Here is a 12,229-nt window from a genome sequence, read left to right as displayed (position 1 = left end):
TTTTGCACTGAACCTTGCCTGATACTGCAAAGGACTATACGGTAGGTCAACTGTGGAAAGATTTTCCTCATATCTACACTTAACACTGTTCTTTCACAGACATACAAAGGGCCCAAGCAAGATGTCACCATTTCCATAGTTTTACCTAATGAATATACACTCTCCCCAGAACTGCCACCTCCATCATCTTTCTCCAGTTTTGCCTCACACAGGTGAGTCCCTTCTCCTCTGGTCTGGCCAGCTCTCTGTGGCCTGAGACATCCACGTGTCCAGTACCCAGCGGGAGCCATTACTGCAGCCAAACTCAAGGACCCTGAGCCAAAAGTGCCCTTGACAGTTCATCTACCACATCCCTGAGCAGGACCTAGCCCTAAAACTCACCTTCCCCTTCGCATCCTCCAGTCAGTTGGGAGGGGAGGAGTAGAGCCGGCTCTACACTTACAGTGTCACCCCACAGAGAGGGGTCAGGACGGCAAGAGCATCTCTATATGGCGGCACTCATTCAGAAGGATTTTACTGAAAGCACTGTGAAGAATATTTCTGATTGAAAAATTATTTTTTCAAAAGCTAAAACAACAAGAACATTCAGCTGTTGCACCAGCTAACAATTTTCTAACTATTTAATCTTAACGGTAAGCTACAGCATTATGGAGGGCTAAAAATGCCCTGACAACCTGTGGCACATGCTTAAAATTCTTCCCTGTGCTCCAGCCTGTAGGTTTCCATGGCCTCTAATGACACACGTGAACGCTGACGGCCTCACAAACTGAGTCAACGCATTCTACTTAACTCCAAAAGAAGGCAGATTCCATGAAGAGACAGATATGTTTAATCGACTTTTTTCACTAGTTGCCTACAGAGATTCTTATGCCAGAAACCAAAACAATAAAAGGAACCCGAGTGCCAGGCCCCGCTCTGCCAGCTTCACACCAGGACTCCTCAGCAGACCTACGTGCCGTGACTAAGGCTCCATTTATTTATCTGTAGACTAAAGCGCATTTGGTTGGACTATTATGGTTCCTTCCAGTTTAGTGACTGACTTTAAGGCCAAATAAAAAAACATAACAGCACAAACACTTAAAGAATAAGAGATGCCAACACTCCACAGCTGCTTTAACTGCCTCTTCAAAAGAACCACCTTACTGTGCAGCCTTTGAAGCCTGGAAGGAATGAGACCTACTTGACGACAAGGACATGCTCTTCTACCTAGCTGCGTTAAATTTTATTTACGCAAAGGGTATTCTGAAAAGAGTCTACATACTTATAAAAAAATTCTTTATTCCAACATACAGTCATCCCTACACTCATCAGAACGTTTTTCTAGGCTACCTGTCCCAAGATAAGTGTGCTAATAAACGCCTTCCTGGTGAGTGAATTACAGAGCAAGTGAACAGGAAACACAAGAATGACAGATTTCTAGTATCAAATATACAATTTTCACAAGTATATTTATCCTAAAAGTATCTGAGCTCTTACATGTAACTGCTGAAAATATTTTCTTTCAAAGGTAGCAAGAATTAATGCTAACTTTGATTAGTAATTCTTCGGAATAACAACTTCATCATTCAGTTGGGCTGTACAGATTAAACTGCACTGCCACCAACTTTATTTAGAAATAGAATCAAGCAATGAAGCTTTCAAGTACTTGCCCAGTGTTTTACTGCATTTAACACCCACTCAAACAATTCAAGACTGTGGGGCGTTTTCTTTTAACAGAGACACAGCGAGTAAGACAGATCTGTCAGACAGATGAAATACTATTCTATCTAAAAATTGAAGGACGAGGACTCAAAATTATTTCAGTTCATAGTTGTCCCTATGAGTCCAGGTGACCTTCAGCATATTAATCTTTCCAAATCTCAGTTTTCTCATGCATAAAAGGGAGGTGACAATACCTGACTCGTGGAGAATAACGAGGCGCAAGTTTCTTTAGAGGAGTGCATATATGCTAACATATACATCTTTAAAACCCAAATAAGATAGCTACATAACGCTCTGACACATGGTTATTGCTCAGTAAATGGCAGCTAGTATTATCATGACAAGTCCCCAAGACGGAATATTCTTATTAGACTTAAAGCAAGTTGTCAACTTACAGTTGCCACTAAAGGGAGTGTGATATGTCATTTCACTCATCAACATTACGATATGAGATAGCTCTAGTTAGCAAATTCTATTCAAAGGGAACTAAATTTTTCATTAGCACGTACGTTCCAACTTAAATCAAACACTGTAATTAGTGAATAGTATCCTTAACTAAAATTAATAATATTTTGACAAAGTGTTCTCCCAAAAGCTAAAGAAGTGTGTTAATATAGTTCTGTGAGCAAAGGTAAAGAAGACTATATTATTTTAACAGATTCCATGGCTTAGCCGATACATAAAATTAATACTAGAGAACTCTAGTCATCACAAGATTTTACAGTAGAAGAGGTGATTTTCCAGATATGGTCTGAAGAAGTCCCAAGTGAGACATAAACTAATCTAAAGATACAAAGCCCCTTCTGTGACTCTTACTGACAAATCACACCCAACTCCATGGATGTTCATTTTTATGCACAGTAAGTGTATTTACCAATCACTTCCCAACATTTCGCACTTGCTAAAGGTCCAACTACCAGACAGAACCTGGCAAAACTGCTGAACTGCTGTGCTCATCATCAACTGAAGGCCGAGATCACAATTCTTGTGTTCAAGGCACCGAAGTTAATGACATCAACACACTACCTAGAGCATAAAAATCGTGTGGAAAGGTATTTCAGCCCTCCACCTCTACTCCAAATAGCTCTGGAGGCAGGAGGAAAACTTCACAGAGATGGACACAGTTCATCCTGCAATGTTTGCCAGGTAACATTTTGGGTGATTAAACAGTTACCGCATTTTACACAGTGTGTCAGAGAGTCAGTGAAATAGTTCCTCCTACTTCTAGAGATCGTGGTTAAAAGGTATTATTAGGGAGCCCTTAGAAATAATAATGCAGTTTCAATTTATGTTTTAAAAGATCATTGTTTTTATGAACCACACCTTTATCCAGTCGTCCATCAGAGGACACTGTGGCTGTTTCCACGTCTCAGCCACTGTGAATAATGCTAAACGAACATCGAGACACATATATCTTTACAAACAAATGTTTTCAATTTGGGAGGTAGATACTCAGAAGAGATTACTTGGTCATATGGCAATTCTATTCTTAATTTTTTGAGGAACCTCCATACTGTTTTCCATGGTGGCTGTAACAGTTTACATTCCTACCAGCAGTGTATGAGGGCTCCTTTGCCCCCGCCACCTCTCCAACTGTTGTTATTACTTGTCTGTAATAGCCATTCTGTAACAGGTGTGAGGTAGTATCTCATTATGGTTTCAATTTCCATTTCCAGTGGAATATTACTCAGCCGTAAGATGAGATACTGCCATTGGTGACCATATGAAAGGATCTAAGCGAAATTAGAAGAAGTCAAGAACCCCATGATTTTACTCAGATGTGGGATATAAAACTGAAAGCAACAAACGAGCAAAAACTCATAGACACAGACAACAGTTCAGTGGCTACCAAAAGGAAAGAGGGAGGATAGAAAAGGGTAAAGAGGGACATAAATATGGTGAGAGAAGATCTGACTTTGAGCAGTGAACACAAAATGCAACATACAGATGATGCATTATAGAATTCTACACTTGAAAAAAATGCAACATACAGATGATGTATTATAGAATTCTACACTTGAAACCTATGTAATTTTATTAACCAATGTCACCCCCAATAAATTTAATAACAAATTACATATAACATAAAAAGATCATTGTTCTAAAAGCAAAACATTCTGAACAGCAATTAGTTTAGGATTTCATTTCCAAAATGGTACAATATTAAGTTTAAAAAACTACATTAACTAGACTAATAATCATTTTCTCAAAGCCAGAGATGATTAAATGATCCTTCGAAGTATTCCACCTACTTAAAAACAAGCAAAATTGATTTAGAGAATCTGATTTGATGTTTTTTAAAAAAAAAAAAAAGAAAACTGAAGAGAAACTACAAGCAATACTTTGAAATTGTGCACACCAAGGTATTAACATCCCAATTTTTTAAAGGTAAAAGTAGTTTTTAGATTTAAAAAAACAAAACATTATAATATTTTAGTAAAATCAGTGCCTCATTGTGGTCTACAGCCAGTTGTTTTAAAAATATGATCATTTTGTGCCAACTGTGTACCGTTGTTGGCTTCAAAGTCAGAGATTAAAAGTCGTAAAAGAGGCCATTTCTTATAGTATTGTCTCCCCAGCATCTCACCTTTTGAGCTCCTACCCCTCCCTTATCTCCTGCGGTCCTGGTACAGTTATTAATCATTGTGCTTTGTATACCCAGCTGCAAGCGTACACATGTGACCAGGCCTGACCAGTCATGGCATCCCATTGCCCTCTTTCCACAAGGGGTCCAACAGATGGGCACAGGGCCAGTGAAAGTCCCTGCATGAGATTTGTCATTGGAGTCCAGAAAAAAAAAAGATGAGAAGCTTTAAGGGCTCTGTATGACTTGGAGATTCAAAGTCACCTTTGCTGCTACACTGAAAGCCAATCTGAAAAGGAAGCCAACTCGGAGGAAAAGAGAGTCCAGTGAATTGAGATCACAAATCCAGCTGTCCCTGTCCTATGCCTGGGTTTTCATGTATGTGAGCCAGTAAGTTTCTTCGTAGCCTAAATTAACCTTATAAAGGTCAATCTATAAGAGTTTCTGTCACTTGCTACAGAATCCTAACAAATACATGAACTGGCATGTAAATTAGGAATTGTTTTCCCTTCCCGCTGAGATTTAAGCTACACGTCACAAGATGCCTGTTGCAAACTGGATAACCACATGCAAAGAGTAATATATCACCAGGGCTACTACATTCAAGTGGATTTTTAAAAAGTTATTTTAGCAAATGGGGGGGATCGTTTTATGAACATTATAGATGTCTAACCAATGTACTGTATACTTGAAACTAATTGAAATAAATTTATTTTTAAAAGTTATTTTATTAGAGGAAAAAACAAAGTCGATTTAGTTTAATTCTATTCAAGTTCAAAAATAAAGCACTTATTAATAAATACTTCTTTTCCTCTCAGAGTATTTTCATATCATCAAACTACTTCTGTTAAACAGCATCATGTATAGGAAAATTCCATTTTTTCAGTCACATGGAATTCCCAGTCAGAACAAAAATGAGATAAAAGGTAGCCTCTCACGAACTTCTCTGAAGCAAGAAAAATAATGTGTTTAAAATTCTCTGCAAAACAAAAAAGCAAAGAGCCTAAGATGCCCATGTTTTAATTAAGTAGATCAGTTACTGTTCACATTGCATACCCAAAAAGGGAAGCCTCTAAATAAATCATAATTATTAAATATGAAGCAAAAATTTCTCTCCATTTCCCATTCCATAATTTTTTAGAACCCTAAACTCCAAATAAATCACAGTAGAAAAGTTTAACCCTGTATATTTCTTATGGAGTCTCTAAAGCATAACTCTGGCATAAGTATGAATAAAACAAAGTATCTGACGATCTATGAGCACAGTCTCTCCTTTCTCAGGGATTTAGATATGTCACAAGTCAAATTATGGTCTTCAAGATGCAGTCCATGCTCCCCTAGCCACACAGGAAATTGGGAGGGGATGGTGATAAATACTTCGGGGAACCACTACTAGGGAACCACTACGATGCTGTATCGGGATAAAAGTGTGGGGTTAGGGAGACGTAATGGTGCTACTTTTCTCTAGAAGTCAAAGAAAAAGAAAGCAGGGCTAAGGTGGAAACATATTTTCAGCCCTCTTTTTACAAACAGTTTTTTCCCCATAAAATTGGCTAGATTTCCAAAGCGAGCCAAGAAAGCCTATCAACCATAAGGCATAGTACTAATAGTTCATCTATGTTATAAGCAAAAATACTCATAGTTTTACACTATGAGTTCGATAATGTTGAAGGTAGAAATAGCATTAATCGCCTTACCAATGTGATTTATGGAAGAAAAACATTTCAAGTTGCAACTATAAAAGATGTAGAGACCATTTATAATGGACCTACCTATGCATTTAAACAATATGATTTTCCCTCTATTTTCCAACTATTCTATAACGTGGGTTTTACGCTTTTATAAAATACAAAATAAAGTTTTATACATAGACAAAACCACTGAGATGGGCTATACTATACAGACCGTTCTGTATTGCACATTCTTGCCCCATGTTTTTCTCCTGATTTTACGTACTACCGAGCAGATCCAAATTCCACTCAGCCAAAATGTCTTCATCTTTCAAAGCTCAGATGAGTTCAAAATTCTTCACAAGTCCCTCCCCAACCAGCCCCGTCAGAAAATAAGGGCAGGTGGCAAGGACATAAAACACAATGACACCTGTCTTCCATGTACATACTTAACTTCTACAAATTCACTACGCATACCCAGTTGAGGATCATTTCTTAGAAGTAAAAGATAGGTTTTTTTTGGTTGCGTGTTTTTTTTTTGTTTTTTGTTTTTGGTAAAACTGATCTCTTTGATGCAAACTATTTCATCTGGTGTTCAAGCAAAATATAGCAACAGATTCTGATATGGGTGGAAAAGTGGCATGTAGGACTCATCCTGAAAATGGTACAATACAAACGCAATGTATAAAATGCACTGCAAAATAAAATTGTACTGGAAAATACACTGTAAATAAAACAGAAATACAATGTATTTTAAGGGCAATTTAAGAGATTTTCAAAAGACAATTTTGTTTATATGTGACTTCCCTCTTTCTGAAAGGACTTAACCAAGTCCTCTGGAAGATGCAAAACCACACCATTAGAGCAGTGTGACAGGCAACTAGTTAGTCTAGCTTCCACCAAAATTCATACTAAAACTTGCCTAAAGAGTTTTTTTAAGAACTTGGAGAAAACTGAAGAAAGACAAAACCCTTACCACCGGTATTCCTTACCAATGAATCATTAAGCACCCACTTAAGTGTGAGCTTCTTGAAGACAGAGACTACTTTGGCTCATTTTTCTATTTTGTATTTTTATATCGCCGGCGCTACCTCACATGGTGGGTGTGCCACTGAAGGACTGAATGTGTGTCAGTAATAGAACTTTTTATTTCCTCTTCATAAAGCAAACTAAGCACCTTTTTTTTTTTTTGGAAAACGTTCTGAATAATATTTGTTCAAGGAAAAAGGAGAGCAAGGAACTTGCCTCTCTTCCTCCACAAACAAGTCTCTCACAGCAGACTCCGAGCTACTGAGATGCTGACCCTGAGGAACGCTTTTAAATCCAGGCCATTCATTCTTTCCCCCAAAATATACCAGTGCCATATGTGTGAAGAAATTCTTTCTCGAAATTTTAAAAGAGAAACAAAATAATTAGTTAATCAAAGTAGACACAGTTCTAGTCTTCAGTACCAAAATTTATCCTTTGTCGAATCACAGCCAAAAACTGACTTGGAAATGGGCAGAGTTTGAAATTGGTAGATAATATTGAAGTGCTTCATAAACATGACATTATCCTTCAACACACTTCCAAAACACTAAGTAAGCGCCCACAAAATTTACAAAGCACTCAGAGGTTACAGGGTAAAGACATTATATGAAAACTACCCACCTGAGAAGATTATGCAGACTTCATGAGTCAGATACTTGAACACATGTAGGAGATTTGTTTTACCATCAATTTACATAAATTAGAGATGGTGGGGGAGGAGGAGAACACTGAAATGTATCTTTCCTAACAAGAGGTTTTATAAAATACACCTCAGGATCACAGAGGAAAACAATATATATTTCCCAAAGAACACAAAGTTATGTTCCAAGAAAATCAATTTTAGCATTAAACTGAATAAAATAAAAATGACCTGAAAATTGAGAGGGCCAAATGTGAAGTGTTTGTTCTGCCACTATGGTATGAGCCCATTAAGTACTCATGAGAATTGCAGGCGTCAACGAACAGAGAGTCCAGGACTTGAACCTTGAGTTATTAAAGACCAACTTTAGATGCAAAAAAAAAAAAAAAAAAAAATGCTACCAAAATTTGAGAAAGCAGAAAAGTTTCAAATTTAAGGTTTACCAGAGTTCAGTGCTATATTTCCTAACAAGGGCTGCCTCACCCAATCTCCAGTTTCTACTGCTTAAAAAAGGGTAATAAGAATTTTTTGTATTGTAAACTTAGGAAGCTAACAATTAAGTCTAATTTCTCTTACCCTTGCCATCTTCAAATATTACTGCCATCTAAACAAAACTCACCACGAGTCCCGAATTACCCACTAAACAAACAAAAGGCTAACTAAAAGGTCCAAAAGGTAAGAAAAGGGGTAGAGTTACTCTCTATTGGCATAACATAAACATCCTTACTTAAAGCTTCTAGTAACCCTTCACCAGTAGGAAATGAATTTCTAAGAATATGCATTTTAACAAAATTCCCTCATAAATCAGATGTCTAAAAGAGTGAGTGGTGACAACTTTTACCTACGTTTAATTAACACAAAATAAGATCTGTTCCAAATTAGCTTTTCTTTAAACAAACCCTAGCCTTGTTCCTCATGATTTTTATCTCTAGATACAGCACCAGACCTGGGGTAGTTGAACCCAATGTGAGCGTGACAATGAGTTCATGGATTTACTGTATCAATACTTAATCTCGAGTAAAATCCACATAATCTACAACCACTAAAATGTGTGTTTAAAAGGGTATGAAGAAGTAAATAATCCATAAAACTGCATATTCGCAGTTTGAAAAATTTTAGAACAAAATTAACTACTTCAATTATTCATGAGAATCAAAATTGTTTAAAAATAAACTCTGAAGTAAAATCAAAGAAATTAATCCTGGTCACGGGATTATATCATAAAACAATTTCACCAAAGGTCCAAAGTTCAATTTCCTTAACTGCTAGCAAAATACAAAGTTCAAGAGAAAACTTTTCTCTTCGCAGAAAAATAAAAGGCCTTGTAATTAAGAAACAGGTGACTGGTTGGATGAAGCCTAGGTAGCACTAAAGAAGTACTGACTGCTAAGTACTACATAATACAAAATGAGAATAAGAATTCAATAAGAAATGCACTAATTCAGGAACAGCCTCAGATTAGGAACTATATTTTAAAGTTACTTTCAAATCTCCACTAAAAACAATAACAAAAGAAAAAAAATAATAAAACCTCGAATCAAAGCTAAAAACAATGACTGCCAGAAAGAACTTGGTTAAGTCGTCTGGGTGATGGTGCTGGCTCTGGCTGGGCTCCCCTGGCATCTACCAGAACCATTGCTGCAGCAGCCTTACCCCAAACCCGGCTCATCCTTCCACCATCGACTCTGTCAGAAGACAGTATGAGATCCCTCCCCACTAATGTTACATCTGACAGAAATGGTTAAATTTACTCTTGCACTGTCCTAGTTTCTAATTAATGTGTTATGAATATAGTTTAATAAAGAGTTACTAATCAAGACGAGTGTGCTAAGGACGCTTTACAATACCTTATTAAATTGAAAAATCTATTTCTCTTACAAAGTTTAGATAAAAAGGGGAAAACCCAATGTGCAGGGCAAATTCCTTTCGAAATACTCTTACTCTGTATTTTCATACTTTTCTAAGTGAATCCCAACACTACAGAATCTTTGTCTTCTTTAAGTGTGGTTTTTAATCACACTCAAAGTTCTATGAATACCCTCTTCAAGTCCTTAATTTCTAATATTTAAAGTCATGTGCCTAACCTGCAAAAATATCGCTATTTTTTTTAAAAAATGTTGTTTAAGTAAAGCCGTTTAACATAATGCCTAACATGAGGCTATCCAAACATAAGAATATTACTTTTTAAGAAATTAAAATTGTTTCGTTACAACTTGCTTAGAAACAGGAATATTAATCTCAGATGGCATCCTTTAGAAATTACTGAAGCAGAGTGTATCTATAAAAAATAGGTGTAGTATTTTTATTATTAATGATTACAAAATGTCCTATTCCCGTTAATATAAATTATTCCCTTTCTTTTAGCTAAACTTTTAAAATAGGACAGAATATCCACGGTTGTCTAAGGAGTAATAGTTTATTACTATAAAAATGTCAACTACATTCTAGGGGATATGATGTTTACTCAACACGATATTAGTAAATACACTCTAAATTTGAACTTTCCTTAAATTTGGTATAAACGTTGAGAAAAGGTATAACATGCAGACCAGACTATTAAAGATACATCTCCCCAGTCTTCTATCAACTTCCTCCACAATCAACTTCTAAACTGTTTTTGAAAATACTTATATTGCATCTATGCCCCAACTAATCAAAACAAAACACAAAGCAGTGATGCAGATGTTTTCATTATTCCCTGACTCATGGAATTTGAACTAAATGGCACCTAGACCAGTAAGTGCTGTATATATTGTATTTTACATGTTACAGACAATGCCTGACTGGCTGAATTACAGCCCCAAAGCCTTTCCTCTCCCCTTCACATATGGCTCTAAAACTTTGAGTTAAGGATTTCTGAATTCACAAAACTATACAGAAAAAGATGTTTAAAGTCTGCCGAAGTTTTTTTTTTTTTAATTAACAAAAAGAAAACCTCACGTAAACCCATAAGCTTAAAATGAATATTACAGAACAGACTATATGAAGAAAATCTTAAGATTGCAGGAATATTTGAGTGTGTGTATACACTCACAATATATACACACAGGGATACTGCACCATAAACCATCAGTTCCCATTAAGCCCAAGGCGTATTAAAGAGTATTAAAGCACTGTTGAGGAAAAAAAAAAACAAAACGTGGAGATAACAGGTTAAATTTTTCTCCAGAATTTTCCAGCATTTTGTGGTAAAGAGATGGAATGATTTTTCTAGCCCAAATGACAATTATGCAACCCATTATACTTTGATGCACTATATGTTCAGTAGAGCACATTCAGCAAAAATAAAAAAATAGCTTGATTTCTAATAACGTTGTAGTCATAATTCTCTCCTACGAACATCTCAGAAAACAGAACCACATTCTACCAATGCCGAAACCGACCCACACTGTTGTAGATTACAAATACGTAAGGTTTATTACATACTACTGGATTTCACTGTTCAGTCTGATCAATGCTTTAAACTAGCAAGAATGCCATAAGTATTAACGTGCTTTGCAGATTTTACTAGCATCCAGGAAGCCAGGGCAACAGAGGGGCCCTTTTCACCCACTTCAACAAAATTCTCTAAAATGAAAGATTTACAAAAAGCGAAGCACCTAGGTCTTCCTTCGAAACCCAGACTATTCAACAGCTCCCTACAGGAACACACCACTCGGCCACGTATCACATATTGTATACGCCATCGGTGCCCAGACACCTGAACCACCTGGGCTGGCAGAGTTAGGCTGGCAGCTCCGAGGTGTTGCTAGTCAAGAAACATTGAAGCAGCTAAGCGCTCCCAGGGACACTAGGTGGTAACCTTGGCACCAAGTGCCTCAGTAGTTTTTATGCGGAAGACTGTTCCAAAGACAATGCTACAATCGTGAAGTCCTTTTCCACAAAGGAGAGCAAAAAAGGGCTGGTTTTCTCTCGAGTCAAAAACTCTGCGGTGGGAGACAGAGCTACAAATTTAGGCAAGCCAGATGCTGGTCGTGATTCTCTGACAGCTCGCAGAGTAACCTGCCAAGCCCGAACTCAGTTTTTCCAACGGCGAAATGGGAAACACCACTGCCACCCCTCCCCCTCCCCAGGGAGTCCGGCACACCCTGGAGGTCTAAGATTCACCCCACGACTGGCAGTGGGGAGAGGCCGCGGCTCCCAGGATGCCCAGCCGGACCTCCCCGCAATCCCCGCGACAGAAAGGCAGGGCTGGTGTACCTGGCTTCACAGTCTTGAGACGGATAGGCTCGCGGAAGTGGCGGATGACAGCCAAGGTGTCCCGGTTGGTGAGCCCGCTGACAGGCGTCCCGTTCACCTCCAGCAGCACATCCCCGGGGCTGGGCGCTTTGCCCGAGACGATGCAGCAGGTGCCCCCGCCGGGCTCCTCGCGGAGTCGCCCCAGGTAGGGGAACTCGCCGCGCTCGGCGCCGCCTCGAATCTCAGCGCCCACGTCGCCCGGGGGCCCGGCCCAGGACACCGCACACTCCTGCACCTTGCTGAGCCAGTGCTTCTTCTTCTTCAGCGTCTTCGACATCCCGAACTCCGCTGCACCATGGGGGAGACCCCGCGCCGGCGGCGGGGGCCCCGGGCGGCCCGCGCAGCCGGGAAAGGGGGGCCTCGCCG

General features: G+C 38.5%; 1 protein-coding gene across 2 annotated transcripts in view; it reads right to left on the bottom strand.

Annotated features, from left to right (window-relative positions):
- Nucleotides 1–12,223, bottom strand: part of MAGI3 (membrane associated guanylate kinase, WW and PDZ domain containing 3) — a 179,053-nt gene extending 166,830 nt beyond the window's left edge. For both annotated transcript variants that reach the window (XM_015595537.2, XM_015595538.2), the window contains exon 1: nt 11,825–12,223. In XM_015595537.2, the coding sequence (XP_015451023.1) occupies nt 11,825–12,140 (316 nt within the window). In that variant the 5' untranslated portion in view covers nt 12,141–12,223. The remainder of the gene's footprint in view (nt 1–11,824) is intronic.
- Between the last annotated feature and the right edge of the window lie 6 nt (nt 12,224–12,229).

This window comes from Pteropus alecto, unplaced genomic scaffold (assembly GCF_000325575.1).
Source record: "Pteropus alecto unplaced genomic scaffold, ASM32557v1 scaffold106, whole genome shotgun sequence".
Classification (NCBI taxonomy): domain Eukaryota; kingdom Metazoa; phylum Chordata; class Mammalia; order Chiroptera; family Pteropodidae; genus Pteropus; species Pteropus alecto.
This window is presented reverse-complemented; position numbering and strand designations above follow the sequence as displayed.